We start from the raw sequence: 14301 nt of genomic DNA, 5'->3' as shown, positions 1-14301 counted from the left end.
TTCTTTTTCTTTTTTTTTTAATCTTTCCTTGGAGTTTTTTGATGCCTTTGCTCTGCCCAAGCTCCCCGTACCCAAGCCCCAGGGCTGCTTTTGCTGCTCTGCAGCCCCCTGGTGCCCGGCAGCTCCGCGGTGCTTATCTCCTCGGGGAGCTCCGCAGATGCACACCCTGCTTCTGCTTGGAAACCTCCAGGAGTGGAGACCCTGCCCTGCTTGCAGCTGCCCAGCATCAAAAAAATCCAGCCCAAAAATTCAGGTCACATCCACGCGCCGGTGACCCGGAGGTGGCACTCGGTGCCGAGCACCGTGCCAGCCAGGCTCCTCTACTGGGAGGTGCTGGGACCATGCTGGGCTGGTTGCTGGGCTCAGTCTGGGATGCAGCGGGTGCTTTTCTAGCAGCCTGCCAGCTCTCAGGGCGCGGAAGACGGGCAGCCCTTTTCCGAGCCCGCGGGTGACTCAGGCGAGGCGCTCGCCGCAGCAGGAGCCACCCAAGCCCAGGGGGTTGGAGCAGCAGCGGAGCCTCTCTGCGAAACAGAAACGGCGAGAGTGGAAAAAGGCAGAGAGCGCTGACATTTCGCGCTGGCATTTCAGCAGCACGAGTTTCTGATTGTTTTTTTTTTTTTTTGGGGGGGTAGATCGCACCACCTGGCAGGCGCGGGGCTGCGCAGAGCCACCGTGAGAAAGCGCAGGGCCGCGCGCCCACGTGCAGCGCTGGAGACCTGGTGCCACGGCGCACGGCTTGGTCTGCCCGCCCAGAGCCTCTGCTCCGTCTCTGCAGGCGTTAAAATGTTTCGTGGGAGGGGGCCGTGCAGGGGCAGCCCCCCACCCGAGCGGCATCGCGTCCCCTCCATCCTTACTGCGCGCACCAGCTGAGCCTGGCTCCTGCCCCATGCTGCACCCGGAGAGGTGGGGATGGGCCCCAAGGGTACCCCTCAGCATCGTGCCTGCGGGTATTTGCCGATGAAGTCCCCGAAATTCTCTGACTCACCCCCTCTTCTGCCTGCTCCCCGTGCCGTTGGTGTTGTGAGCGCCTGCTGGTGCCAGATCAAAGCGGCCAGGGGGGTGCAGCTGGGAACGGCTCTTTATTAGAAGCAGCCCATCAGGGACCATCAAGAGGGTATTTCTCATTACTAATTCTCGGAGAGCTGAGCTGCCAGCTACCGAAATATTGGAGAGGGGAATTTTGCAGTGCGGGGGCTCGCGGGGCTTTTGCAGCTGCCGCATGGGAAATCCGGCACTTAACAAACCCGAGGGAGACGGCAGCTCCTGAAATGACAGAGCCCAGCTCGGCTCTAGCATTTTGCCAGCAGCCAGGGCCCTGGGAGAGCCCTGCTTGGCGTCGGACGAGGCAGGAGGCAGAGATGCAGGGGGCTGGGGCTGGAGAAAATGTGGTGTGGGCTGCCCAAGGTGGTTTTGGGGCACTCCTCATCCTGGCCCATGCGGCTTCTCCGTGGGTAGCTCCGCGGCAGGACCCGAGGGAGGGTGCCCAAACCACGCTGGGGCCAAGCCCTGGGCTGGGAGGTGGCCCCAGGGGTGGCTTCGCTGCAGAGCATTTCCCATCTCGTGCCCTGGGCTGGGAGTGCCCTCGTCTGGGGACGCGTGGCAAGTGTCTGCAGGGTGCTGGGCTGGTGTCTGGGGCGCGCTGTCACCCCTCCGCCTCTGCTCCCCACAGCTCCCTGTGCCCCCCATCCTCAGGGGCAGGCTGAGGAGTGCTCCAAGCAGCCGGCTTGGTGCCTTGGTGCCTTCTCACCCTGCTCCAGAGACCCGTGAAACTCTCCCTGGCTGCTTACGGGAAGGGCACCACCAGGACCATGCTGTCCCAGCAGAGGCAACCGGTCTGAGGCCACCCAAGGGACCTCTGCCAGCTGGATTTCTCTGAGCTGAGCCTCCCAGGCGAAGAGGTTTAAAGGGAAGCCATCCCAGCTGGCCGATGCTGTGGTAGCTATTTTCCCAGGAAAACCCCTTTTCGTGACCCCGCCGCTGGAGCGCTGGCTGCCGGTCCTCCATCCGCCGGCTTTCCAGAGAAAAAAGGTGGGTGTTGGAGCCAAAAAAACATCCAGGCCCCAGCACTGGCCATGCCTCGCGTGATGTTCAACCAGAGTCCCTTTGGCTTGCAGGGATCTAACAGCCTGAATGTGGATCTGTGTGCTTCGTCCCCGTGTCCTCTTCTCCCAACCCGCCGCGGGCACGGGGTCACCTCTCCGCCTTCCCTCCCTCTTCCATCCCCAGCACAGCCCCGGCACGCAGCAGAGCCCCTGGAAACCCAAATCGGTTGATCAGGTGTCCTCACAGAGGAGGGACAGAGCTGTGGGAGCAGTGACAGTCCCCTCCTGTCACCGGGACGGGTGGCTGAGGCAGGAGAAGCGCCGACGCACCCGATGCACGCGTCCGGCTCGCAGGGCACCAGGGGAGGCTGGGGGCCATAAAAAAAGGACCTCTGCATGCCCCAAAACTCACAGGCTCCTGGCGACCTGCTCAAGGCTTGCAGCCGAAGGCAGGACAACCTCTTCCAAAACCTCAGGTCCCTTCCAACCTCTTCCAAAAAGCCTCCCAGGGTCGGGCCACCACCTTGCTGCCTGGCACTGCTGGGAAGGGAGCGGGCGCGCGGCTCCTCTTTGCCCCTCGGCTGACTCACGGGGACTTCCAGAGCTTTAGCAACTCCACCACGTGCCCAATGATAGGAAAATACCTCCATAGTCTAGTGCTTGGGCTGGCCGAGCTCCTGGCACCCTGCCCCTGGGGTTGTGCAAGGACACAGGGGCTGGGGGCCATCCCCGTCGCCACCTCCCCGTTGAACCCAAACGTTTGTGCTGACGGCTGGACCCAAGGATGGGGCTGCTGTGGGGTCACAGGCAGAGGGAGCTGAAGGGGATGCCCTTGTCCAGGCAGAGCAGGGCCCCAAAAAAGAGGAGTCCCGGGACCCTCTGTGACCTGCCAAGGGGACAGGGACACCTTGGGATTGGCCTTGGGGCGGGGGTGATCATGGCGCTGACAGGGGGCGAGCGAGGCGTATTAAAATAAAGTTTATTGCTGTTCTTAGTTACAAAATAGAAAAAAAAAAAAATAACACCCAACAAACAACCCGAAACCCATCAGTTACAAAAGCAGTCCCCAAACCCGGTGCTGTGGGAGCAGGCTGGCGAGGACACACCTTTTAGTGCAAAGAGGGAGGTGGCAGTGAGAGCTGGCGGGTGGCTCTGCCGGGGGGAGGGGGGTCCCCGCGGGGCCCTGGCGCTCACTGTACAGTATTTTTTTGGTGGCCACGGGGGGCTCGAGGGGGCTGGTGGAATTGGCAGGCGTGGGCAGGAGCCCTTGGAGGAGGTGGAGGGGTGGGGTGGGGAGGCCAGGGGGCTTTGGCACCGGGTGGGAAGGCACAAAAACGGAGCCAGGCTGGCACCAAAGCTGCCCGGGTGTCTCCCAGACCAGGTGGGAGCAGGGAAGGGGCAGTGAGTGGGGGGCTGCACGTGGCTGCATCCCCTGCAGGGACCCTCAGGGGCTCGTATCTGGCAGGGGCCAGGTGGGAGATCACAGCCGGCACCGCCTGGCCCCTTCAGGGTGCCCTTGATGGGCTGCAGGTCTGCGAGGAGACCCCCGCAGCCAAACTGCAGGGGAAGAGCTTTTCGGGGTCTCCAGCTGGAGCCCGGGTGCCTCGTGGGACGGGCGGTGGGGGGACCTTTGGGGAGGTCTCATCTCCACCACGGCAATCCGGTGCTTGGCTTTTCCCGTGGCGTGTCACGAGAGCAGGGCGTTGGGTTTGTGTTTTTTTTTTTTGGGAGGGCAAGGAGGGGAGGCACAGTGGCACGGTTGCCACTTTGGCCACGCAGCCACCGGTCCGTAGGTGGTGGCACGCACGGGAGGGGGGGTGCAAAGCAAGGTGCTGCTTCCACAGCTCGGGGTCTCGGGGTGCCAAAAACCCCCCTCCAGCCCCTCTCTCGACCAGGGTATGGTGGGAGGCGGAGGGCCCGGCGGTCCTACAAGGGGCTAGGTCATCTTCCTGGCCACGCTGGCGTAGGTGTGGATGATCTCCTCGTCCGCCGGGCACGTGTGGCTGAACTCATCGCAGGCGTAGGCGTTGTTGAGGTAGCGCCAGACGCCCGTCATGTCGGCCGGGATCTCGAAGTCGCGGTACTTTTTGGCTGCGATCTGGAGAGGAAGAGAAGGAGGAGGAAAAAGAGGAGGAAGAGGAGGAGGAGGAGGCTGAGACCCTGCTCGCGGGGTGCCCCCCAGCTCGGCCCTGGGTGCCCTTACCTTGATGATGTGCAGCTTGGGCAGGAGGTTGCAGTCGGCCAGCGTCAGGTGGTCCCCGTCCAGGAATTTCCTCTTGGAGACCGTGATGTCCTCCACGCTGTCCTGGTCGATCTCCTCGGGCAGCGGGTTGTTGAGGTACTGGTCCAGCCGGTGAAATTCCCGCAGCAGCGCCTTCTCCAGGTCTGGGAGGGCAGGGGGGGGGTCAACACGTGCTGCCTTCAGCCAGACACCCTCTCCCCGCCACCTCCCTCACCCTCAGCAGGCTTTGTGCCCCCCCATCCGCCCCCTCCCCGTTTTTCTTACTGCTGTTTGCTTCCTTGCGCGGGTTCTTGATGTAAGCCGAGAACTTGGCGAAGATGTCGCTGCCCACGTCGAAGGACTCCTTGTACTTGGGGCTCAGGTGCGGGTACCTTCAGAGAGACCAGTCATCAATCACCACTGCCGGCTGCAAAACCACCCAAAATCCACGGGGAAACCTGGCACCGCCTCCCCCCCGCCCCCCCCCCAGCTCCATCCCCAGCCCCGCTGCCTTTCCTCCCATTGTTTTCTGTCCCCGTCCCCCGCCCCGGCCCCGCTCTCCTGCCTCGGTTTCCCCACCCGCCCAGCCCGAGGCGGGTCTGCAATTACGTGGGGGGGCCCAGGGTCTGCTCCAGGAACTCCTCGATCTTGATGAAGTCAGTTTTCAGCTCCCTGTTGAACAGCAGGAAGGGTGGGTTGGTGCCCGGCGCTAAATCCTTCAGCTCTTCGGGTTTCCTGGAGCAGAGAAAATAAAAGGGCCAAGCTGGGGAGGGCGCACAGGACCAGGCTCTGGTATTCTAGACCGGGTTTGGGGGAGGCTCTGAGGTGCCCCCCAACTTTTGGCTCTGCCCTTGGACCTGGGTGCCAAGGATGCCCGCACATGGTTGCACGGGGCTGGAGCGCGGCGGTGGCACCTCACCTGGTCATGTCCACCGTGGTGACGTTGAACTTCACCCCCTTGAGCCACAGCACCATGAAGAGGCGCTGGCAGAAGGGGCAGTTCCCGATGTTCTCTCCATCCAGACCAGCCTGCGGGGAGAGCAGGGAGCACCCTCAGGATGGCCGGGGGTCGGAGCCTTCCCGGAGATCCAAGATAAAGCCGGGAGGAGGAAGAGGAGGAGGAAGAGGAGGAGGAGGAGGAGGGAGGATTGATAGCGGATGGGACAGGAAGGGAGGGTCAGCTTGGCCGGGAGGCCAGGCCGGAGAGGGGAAATGTTCTCATGTTTGCCAGGAAAAGCGCAGCTTGTTTTCGTCTGCTGCGCGCTTCGAGAGGCCAAGCACGGCTCCCCCAGCAGGAGGCACAAACATGGTCCACGTCCCAGGGTGGAAAAGGGGCTGGGGTAGCACCACCGGGGGGCTTCCAGCTCCATCCCTGCCCACGCCGACGTGGATGTAAGCAGGGAGGAAGAGGATGCTTCAGGAGCTGAGGATGCAGGGACCCCCGTGCCTGGTTCCCCTGGGCTGGAGGCGATGCTCTGCCTTTCCAGCACGCCACCACCTTCCAGTCTTTCCAGAATGAAACTAATCTTTAACCAGTTGGTTAAGTTGGGAATGGGTAAAATTTGGGTCTAGGTGTCCTGAGAGGGGCTGGAGGGTTAGGAGACGGCTTCCAGGGCTGCCCTGCTCTTGTGCCATTGAGCATCTCCACTCCCTTCCCGACTCCATCCCCCAAAAGCCAACACCAACATCAACCCTTGGGGCACCTCCTGCACCAGCAGCTCGGTGAGGCCACCTTGAAAGGAAAACAAGGACGGCCTCTGCAGGAAAAAACAGAACACAAACCTAAGCCAGAGCCCATCCTCGGATGCTCAGAGACAAATCTTTATCAAGAGGAAGCTCCCCCGGTGCTCGTGGGCAGCAGGGAGCGTGGGGGAAGCTTTGGGGAGGCCACGTGCCTTCCCTCCGCAGCGAAAGCCGAGCAGTGAGGAGGGGAAGTCATCGCTCTCCGCTTCCTTCTCCAGCAACAGCCTCTTCCTCTGCTCAGCGCAGGCTTCAGCAGCCCCCGGCCCCACCCTGTCTGACTTTGCTCCCCGTTTCCCCATCCAGAGGATGCAGGAACCCATCAGGATGAGGGATGAAGCCCTGCAGGTGACGGCTGAACTCTTCCCGATGATGGATGAGCCCCTCCAGATGATGGAGAAACCCTTCCAGATGATGGAGAAACCCTTCCAGCTGATGGAGAAAGCTCTCCAGATGACGAATAAATGAATAAACCCCTCCAGATGATGAATAAACCCCTCCAAGACCATGGGCAAGCCCAGCCCGGGAGGCGCAGCCTCTCAGCCCCAACCCCGAGGCCCCACGGTTGCACGAGGCATCGAAACCCCAACGTTGCTCAGAAGTTCCTGTGGTTTTGCTCTCGGTGAAGCAGCGCGAGGAGGAAGGAGCGCCCCAACCTGCATCACCTCAACGTCCCCCAGACCTGCGCGAAATTCCTCCCCCCCCAAAAAAAAAAGCTCAGGAGCACCTTGGGGTGAGCTACAGGCAGGCGCCGTTTCCTGAGGGCTCTGGGGGTGATGCGCAGCATCGCGTTGCTGACAGACACCCGCGAAGGGTTTTTTGGTGCTAAATTAAGATTTAGGGGAAGTCCTACAGCCGCTGCTTTGTTTTCTGTTTCCCTTCCCTCCAAAACCCCCCTCAAACGTGGTGCCGCCATCGCAGCCGCCTCACCAGGCGCTGTCCTCCTATCCCCACCCATCCTGGGGTGAAAAGCGGTGCGGAAAGGGGGAATTGGAGACCTCCTGAAGGTCTCAAATCCTAAATTGAAGGATTTTCTCCCAGCAAATACCCCGCACGGGGCTCAGCCTGAGCTCGGCACCCAGCGAGCAGCGCCTTGGCAAGGGGACGGGGGCAGAGCCTCGGGTGACCCTTCCCGGCACTGATTTCCAAGGAGGGGAGCAGAGACCGCGCGGCTGCAGCTGTTTGGAACGGGAGTGTTTCGAAACGTTCCCGAGGAAGCACTTGAAAAATTGCTCAATGGAAGGAGAAAAAAAAAAAAAAAGAGAGAGAGAGAGAGAAAGAGCAAAACCCATTTCCAGTGAATAATCCTCAGGGCTGACCTAAGAAGCCGCCCCATCCCGCCCACGCGTGGGCACCCGCTCTGTTTCCCAACGCCAGCTCCTAGCAGCCGCTCGAGGAGCTGCCCTGCTGCGTTCCCACCCTCCTGGTGCTTTTCCCACCTGTGGCTCGTCTTATTGGGTTCCCCGAGCACGCTCACCCCTCTCCCTGGCTGTTTTTATGGCTCTCAGGGCTGCAGGGCCACCGCTGGACCACAGCATCCCCCGGGGCTGGCTGCTCCCCGCGCCACCCCGCTGGGTCTCCCAAAGCGCGACGAGGGCCAGCAGCACCTCCTGCCCCCCACCCGCAGCACCCACCGGCCTCGCCAAGCCCACCTTGACAAAGAGCTCGATCTCGGGCTCCTTCGAGGGCCGGCTCTCCATCCCGACGGCGTGGCGAGCTGCTGGGGAGGGGAGGGTGACCCGCTCAGCGCTGCGCTGAGTTTCGCCCGTCCTCTGCGGCGCGCAGCTGCAGCACCTCTCGCCGGGCTGGGGCCGGGGCTGGGGCTGGGGCTCGCCCTTTCCTTCCCTTTTTGAAGCGGGGAGGAGCGATGGGGTGCAGGCAAGGAGGGGGAAGCTGCGGGGCCTCCCAGCTGTGACTCAGCACGGGTCTATCTGGATGCGCTGTCGGGTCCCCAGCCGGGCTATCGCACCCGCCCAGGCGCCTCCAAGCAGCCCGCTGCCTGCTGCCGCCAGCTCCCCGATGGGAGACGGGGTTTGGTGGTGGTTTGTTTTGCTTGGGTTTTGTGTTTTTTTGGTTGTTTTTTGGTTGTTTGTTTTTTTTTTTTATTGCACAGGAAGTGTCTGCATCTACCCCTTCGCCACCCTCCCAGCCCTTTTCCCTGTTGCTCCCCTCCGCCCTCTGAGCATCTCGCGCCGCTGCCCCGCGGGACCCCACGGGTTTGGGGTGCGGGCAGGGTGCCCACCCCGCTGCGAGGACAAGGAGAGGCTCTGGGGAAGCCCAGAGGGCGAGCAGCACGGCCTGGCTGCTTGCCACCACCTCCTCGCAGCCAGCCCCTGGCAGGAAGGCATTGCAAAACGCCCGAGGAGGGAAAGCAAAAAAGAGGACGGAGCGCATCGGGGCGCGGTGATGGGAAGGAGGGGAAAGGGGGGGGGTGTCTGGCGTCCAGGGCCCCATTCCTGGAATTTGGGCTGTTTCACAGGAAAGATGACTGCCCTGCTTTCCTCCCCAGGATGGGAGGGAAGCGCTCGCTGTCGGATGGGGCTGGCGGCTGGCCCGGAGCAGGCAGGCTTCCCGGCACCCCCGGGCTCCCCTCCTCTCCCAGCCTGGGCGAGCCCCGGCTTGTGCAGCGGTACCACAGCGTCAGTGCCGAGCGTCGAGTTAAAAAGTTGTATTTTTTCTTCATTTTGGTTGCTTTGCATAAAATGATTGGTGGTTTTTTTGTTTGTTTTTGTTTATTATTATTATTATTATTTTATTTTATTTTTTATTTCACCCCGATTGCTTGAACCAGCCCCGCTCCAGCTCGGGTAGGCTCAGACCTCGCTGCAATTAATCTGAGGCTGGCGAACGAGGCTCAGTGCCCATGGGTACGGGCAGACACGGGAGGCAGTGCCGCCAGCCCTTCCCTTCCTCCCCCGGCACTGAATGACCGGACGCGTGCCGAGATGGAGATTAGGGCACACGTGCATCCGGGTGGTCGCCTGCATCCCCCCCTCAGGGGACAGGCTGGGGACCCGGCTGAGCCCCCTCGATCTGCTCAGCTGCCGAGCAGCTGCTCGGCCCTACAGAGCCTTCAAAACCCCATTCCCCTCCTCCCGGTCCCCATGCAGCCACAGCTGTCCGAAGCGGCCCCGGTGTCCCTCCGCGGGGCACAGAAGGAGCCATTGTCACCGCCGTGCCAGCCCCCGCCCCGGCGCCAGCTGCCGCGGGGACCAGTGGGCAGTGGCGCAGCGGGGCGGTGGCACCATGGTGGCCACGGTCGTGGTGGCCCTGGTCCTCCTCTGCTTGCCTGCAGGGATGGAGGCCAGCCCAGAGCTTGGCGGTGAGTGGCACACGGGGAACCACAAGGGCTGGGGCACAAGTGAGGTTTGGGGGTGAGTGGGAGTTGTGGGGTGCATGGTTTCGGGGCACACCAAGGGCAAGATCCCCTGGGAGATGTGCTGGGAACGGCTCCACGCCCGCCCAGCCTGCCCCAGCACCCAGAAAGGTGCCCCAGAGCGCGGCGGGGAGGATGTGATTTCATCTGGGCAGAGCCAACTGCACGACCGCAGCGACGGGGACTGAGTCAGCGGCAGGCGAGGATAATCACTCGCAAAATCTGACGGCAGCCTCCTCGCTGCTTTTTTTTTTTTTTTTTTGCCCCCAAAAACAAGCGCGTGGCAGCGCTGGGTGGAGGCAGCGCCGTGCCTCCGTCGCCGGGGCTTTGAAGCACAAAGCCCGGCCACGTCCCCGCTGTCCCCCCTTGGCCGGGGGTGGCTCCGTGGACCTGTGGCCACAGGGGAGGTGAAAGGGGCTCTTTGTGCCAAGCCCGGCCCTGGTTTGCAGACAGACGGGCAGAGGGACAAGTGCAGGGCTGGGAGCTGAGGCTCGCAGCTGTTTGTGTGGGTTTGGGGGCTGCCAGGCTGCTGGCTGCACCCTGTGAACCCAGCATCTTGCGTCCTGAATCCCTCAGCATCCTGCATCCCTCCTGGCACGTGGCGTCCCGCCCTGTCCCCACTTCCAAACCTCCAAATAACAGAGGGAAAATAATAGGGTAAGAGGTTTGGGACACTGAGGAGGTAGGATTAAGACAGAGAAATACCCCATGCTGGGAATTTGGGGAGAGAAAGACTCCAAAAGGATGCGGGCAAGGAAAGGCCCTCTGTTAGTGATCATCTCCTCCTGGTGGTCATCTCTGGGGGGTCATTTCTGGGCATCACCTCTGGGTGGCCACTTCTGGTGATCATCTCCAGGTGATCATCTCCAGGTGATCATCTCCAGGTGGTCATCTCTTGGTGGTCACCTCTTGGTGGTCACCCCTGCTCACCGTCCCTGGGTGACCATCTCCGGGTGACCCCCTCGCTCCCCACACCCAGGGTACCTACGCAAGGTGCTGAGGAACCACACCACCCACACGTGTGACGGGGAGCAGCTCCTCATCCTCTGCCCTCGCAAGACCACCATCAGCATCCTGGGCGCCTTCTACGGGCGCCGCGTGCCCAGCCCCAACCTCTGCCCCAGCCCGGGCGATGCGTCCCAGGAGAACACCGAGTGCACGTCCCCCACGGCCCACCTGGTAAGGGCAGCGTCCCGCTGCTGGTGGCAGCGCGGGGAACCCTTGGGGACCTTTTCCTGGGGGCATTTTGGGGAGATCGGGGCTGGGGGGTGGCACCTCCTGCGCTGGATCCTGGCGAGAGCAGCCTGGGGGGAGGCTCTGCTGCAGCGCAGCCAGCAACAAAAGCTGATGGATGTCCCCAGGATGTCCTCGGGATGTCCCCAGGATGTCCCCAGGATGTCCCCTTCCTCCAGACCCCAGCAGGACAGGGTGCTGCATGCAGCCTCGTCCCCACCTCGTGGCCGTGAGCGCGCATTGCATGGGGCCACCAAAGCCACCCACGAGGCTGTGACCATGGTGAGGGTGCCAGCAGCCATGGGACACCTCCCGTGGGGTGAGGGCTTGGCCCCGAGCCCAGCGACAGCGCCGAGGTGAGATCCGCCTTGGGGGCTCCCTGCTGCTGCTCACCTCTACCCCGCTGTGCCCTGCAGAAGCTGCTGGCCGAGTGTCAGGACCAGCAGTGGTGCCAGTTCTCGGTGCACAGCCAAGTCTTCGGGCCAGACCCGTGCCCCGGGACGCACAAGTACCTCATCGCGTCCTACAAGTGCCGGCCAGGTGGGCAGCGCCACGGGGGAACCTCTGGGACCCTGTGGCTGGGTAAGAGGAGGGGGTTTGGGGGGACTGGGGCTGTGTCGGGACACCCTGCGGTGTCACCCCACCCCCAGACAACCATCGGGTGAAGACGGTGTGCGAGAACAACGTGCTGAGGCTGCAGTGCCGGCCGAAATCCGTCCTGGCCATTTACTCCGCGCATTACGGACGATTCCTGCGGGGCAAGCCTGAGTGTGACGCACCAAACGCCGGGGGACCCCATATCGGTACTGGGGGGCATGGGGGGACACAGTTTGAGCCCAAATTACATCTGGGAAGAGCGCAGGAGCACCATGCTGATGGCTACAGGTCCACACCGCGTGTCTCTGCAGAGTGCCTGGCTCCGGATGCCTTGAGGAGGGTCTCCAAGAAGTGTCACCGCAAGGGGAACTGCACCGTGGCCGCTGACTGGGCCACCTTCGGGGACCCGTGCCTGCCCGGCACGAAGAAGCAGCTGCGGGTCTCCTACACCTGCGGTGAGAGCAGGACCAGGAGCTGGCCGTGGGGACGAGCGGGGTGGTGATGCTCAGGGTGGTGCGTGTATGTGTGTGTGTGTGTCCTGTGTCTCGTTGCAGTGCCCAAGCAGCTGCTGGAGGAGGCAGGTCCGGACACCTCGGATCCCTTCGTGCTCTCGGACTACATGCACGGTAATTCGGGTTGGGGAGGTAGGGGGAGAGACCAGCTCACGCTCTCCCACGGGTGAAGGACCCCACGGGTCCCTGTCTCCAAGCAGAGAGGCTGGGGAGATGCTTTCTGATGGGGGGAGGAGGAGGGCTCAGAGAGGAGCACCCCGAGGGCAGAGAGGAGGGGGCCGGGGACTGGCCCCTCACATCCCCCTTGTTCACTGCAGGTGGCTGGTACAAAGGGCCCAGGTTCTCCAGGCTCCGGGAAGACAGGATGATTTTTACTAGCTCCCTGACAGCTTTTGCCCAGCTTTGGGGTACGTGGCCCCCACGTGCCAGGGTTGGGGAGGTGGGGGGGGTCTCCAGGCCCAGGTACCCCGCGTGCCGCGGTGGGGGTTTGCAGCACGGTGCCTCTCTTTGCTCTTCTCTCCCGCCAGACGTCCCTGAAAAAGTCGGCCTCTATTTCCTCTGCGGGGTGTCGGCGGGGCTGGCGCTGCTGCTCTGCATCCTCAGCCCCAAAGCAGCCTTCCTGCGGGAGGCCAGGGAGGCTCTGCAGGGTCCCGGCAGCGTCTCGGAGCCCAGCCGCACCAAACTGAGGGACGAGCAGGACGAGGACCTGCCCGACGACAGCTCCTCCGACTCCTCCTTCCGCCGCCTCACCCGCACCTACCGCGCCACCGACAGCATCTTCGGCCCCGAGCTGACGGCGGCCATGGAGGGGGCGGCCGAGCAGCAGGGCTGCGGCGGGGAGGAGATCTGGATGCCCAAGGAATCCAGCCCCTACGCCATCCAGAAGATCAAATCGGCCACCAAGTGAGGAGGGGACGAGGGGGCCGCCGCCGTTTGGAGACGCCGCCGCTCCTCGGCTTCCTCTCGCGCCTCCCTTCGTGCTTCGCGTGCCAGCGGGCGAGCTGCGCTTTCCAGGGAATGAATGGGCTTGCTCTTTCCAGGGAATAAAAGCCAAAGCTCGTGGTTCAGGGAATGAAGCTGCCAGCCCCGGCTCCTGCCAGCCCCGTCCCCGAGGGACTCCAGCCCGCAGGCTGGTTCCTACATCCCCCAAAGGGACTGCACGGGGATCCAGGCGTGGTGGTGCCTCCGAGCACCTGCGTTGTGTCACCACCGACTTCCAGCCCCCTTTAGCCACAGCTGTCCCTCCCCTGCAATTAATGGTGAAAAGAGAGGAGAAATTAAATGCCGAAACTCAGCCCTGCCTCTGCGCTGCTCAGCTCCCTGCCTCCCGCTGCTGCTTCTGGCACTGGGCCACGAGGAGCAACGAGTTGGGGCTGGGAAAAGGAAACCTTTTAGCCTGGGAAGGGGGAAAAGCCATCCATGTAGGTCCCACAAACACTTCCCTGCCCTCTCTCCTTCTCTCAAGACTTGTCTCTTCCCGGGAAGCCATCCCGGAGCAAACCTCCTGCATTGCACCTCACAGGGGATCCTGGTCCCCCTCTCCTTCCCCCATCCCTCGCTCTCGGCGCACCCACGAGCCTCCCGACGGCGGCGGCACCGCGGGGACTGGAAGAGCCGGCTGTGCCACGCCGAGCCCGGGCAGACACCGACCCGTCCCGGCACGGGCAGCTCGCCCCCACACCGCCGCGGGCGCACCGTCAGGGGGATTTTTGGCCGGGGATCGCACCCCCCCCCCGGGGCCGCTGCTCCGCCAAGTTTCCAGCAGCGGCGGGATGCGTCCCAGATTCCCAGGCGGTGGGTGTGGGGCCGCCCTGGAGGGTTAAGGATAAACAGAGCGATGTGGGGTTTCCGAGGGATAAACTGGGAGCTGGGACATCCACATGATAAACTGGGATCTGGGGTTTCTGAAGGATAGACTGGGATCTGGGGTTTCCAAATGATAAACTGGGATCTGAGATTTCCACATGATAAACCAGGATCTGGGGTTTCTGAAGGATAAGCTGGGATCTGGGGTTTCCAAAGGATAAACTGGGATCTGGGATTTCCGAGGGTTAAACTGGGATCTATGATTTCCACACGACAAACTAGGATCTGGGATTTCTGAAGGATAAACTGGGATCTGGGATTTCCACATGATAAATTAGGAGCAGGGATTTTCCAATGATAAATTAGGGTCTAGGGTTTCTGAATGACAAACAGGGACCTGGGATTTCCAAATGATAAACTGGGATCTGGGGTTTCCGAGGGATAAACTGGGATCTGAGATTTCCACGTGATAAACCAGGATCTGGGGTTTCTGAAGGATAAGCTGGGATCTGGGGTTTCCAAATGATAAACAGGGATCTGGGATTTCCAAGGGTTAAACTAGGATCTATGATTTCCACACGATAAACTAGGATCTGGGGTTTCTGAAGGATAAACTGGGATCTGGGATTTCCACACGATAAATCGGGATCAGGGATTTTCCAATGATAAATTAGGATCTGGGGTTTCTGAACAACAAATGGCGATCTGGGATTTCCACGTGATAAACTGGGACCTGGGATTTCCAAATGACAAACTGGGATCTGGGGTTTCCAA

The 14301-nt window shown here is 62.1% G+C and overlaps 2 protein-coding genes across 3 annotated transcripts; one reads left to right on the top strand and one right to left on the bottom strand.

The window, feature by feature from the left end:
* Positions 1-3004: 3004 nt before the first annotated feature.
* Positions 3005-7845, bottom strand: LOC101804453 (chloride intracellular channel protein 2). Its single transcript, XM_027465440.3, has 6 exons — positions 7656-7845; positions 5183-5292; positions 4873-4998; positions 4549-4655; positions 4246-4427; positions 3005-4140 (listed from the first exon to the last, which is right to left on the bottom strand). The coding sequence occupies exons 1-6, from the start codon at positions 7701-7703 to the stop codon at positions 3979-3981; spliced, it is 735 nt and encodes a 244-aa protein (XP_027321241.1). The 5' UTR covers positions 7704-7845; the 3' UTR covers positions 3005-3978.
* Positions 7846-8798: 953 nt separating this feature from the next.
* On the top strand, positions 8799-13015 carry LOC101804640 (protein eva-1 homolog C). Of its 2 annotated transcripts, XM_027465366.3 has the most exons (8): positions 8800-9325; positions 10359-10558; positions 11029-11152; positions 11263-11415; positions 11521-11664; positions 11764-11835; positions 12039-12128; positions 12249-13015. In XM_027465366.3, the coding sequence occupies exons 1-8, from the start codon at positions 8929-8931 to the stop codon at positions 12626-12628; spliced, it is 1560 nt and encodes a 519-aa protein (XP_027321167.3). In that variant the 5' UTR covers positions 8800-8928; the 3' UTR covers positions 12629-13015. The 2 variants fall into 2 exon arrangements, with proteins under 2 accessions (XP_038040456.2, XP_027321167.3); XM_038184528.2 differs by lacking the exon at positions 12039-12128 and having other exon boundaries at positions 8799-9325.
* Positions 13016-14301: the final 1286 nt, after the last annotated feature.

This window comes from Anas platyrhynchos, chromosome 10, assembly GCF_047663525.1.
Source record: "Anas platyrhynchos isolate ZD024472 breed Pekin duck chromosome 10, IASCAAS_PekinDuck_T2T, whole genome shotgun sequence".
Lineage (NCBI taxonomy): Eukaryota > Metazoa > Chordata > Aves > Anseriformes > Anatidae > Anas > Anas platyrhynchos.
Note: the sequence above shows the minus strand (reverse complement) of the source record. Positions and strands in the feature narration are given on the sequence as shown.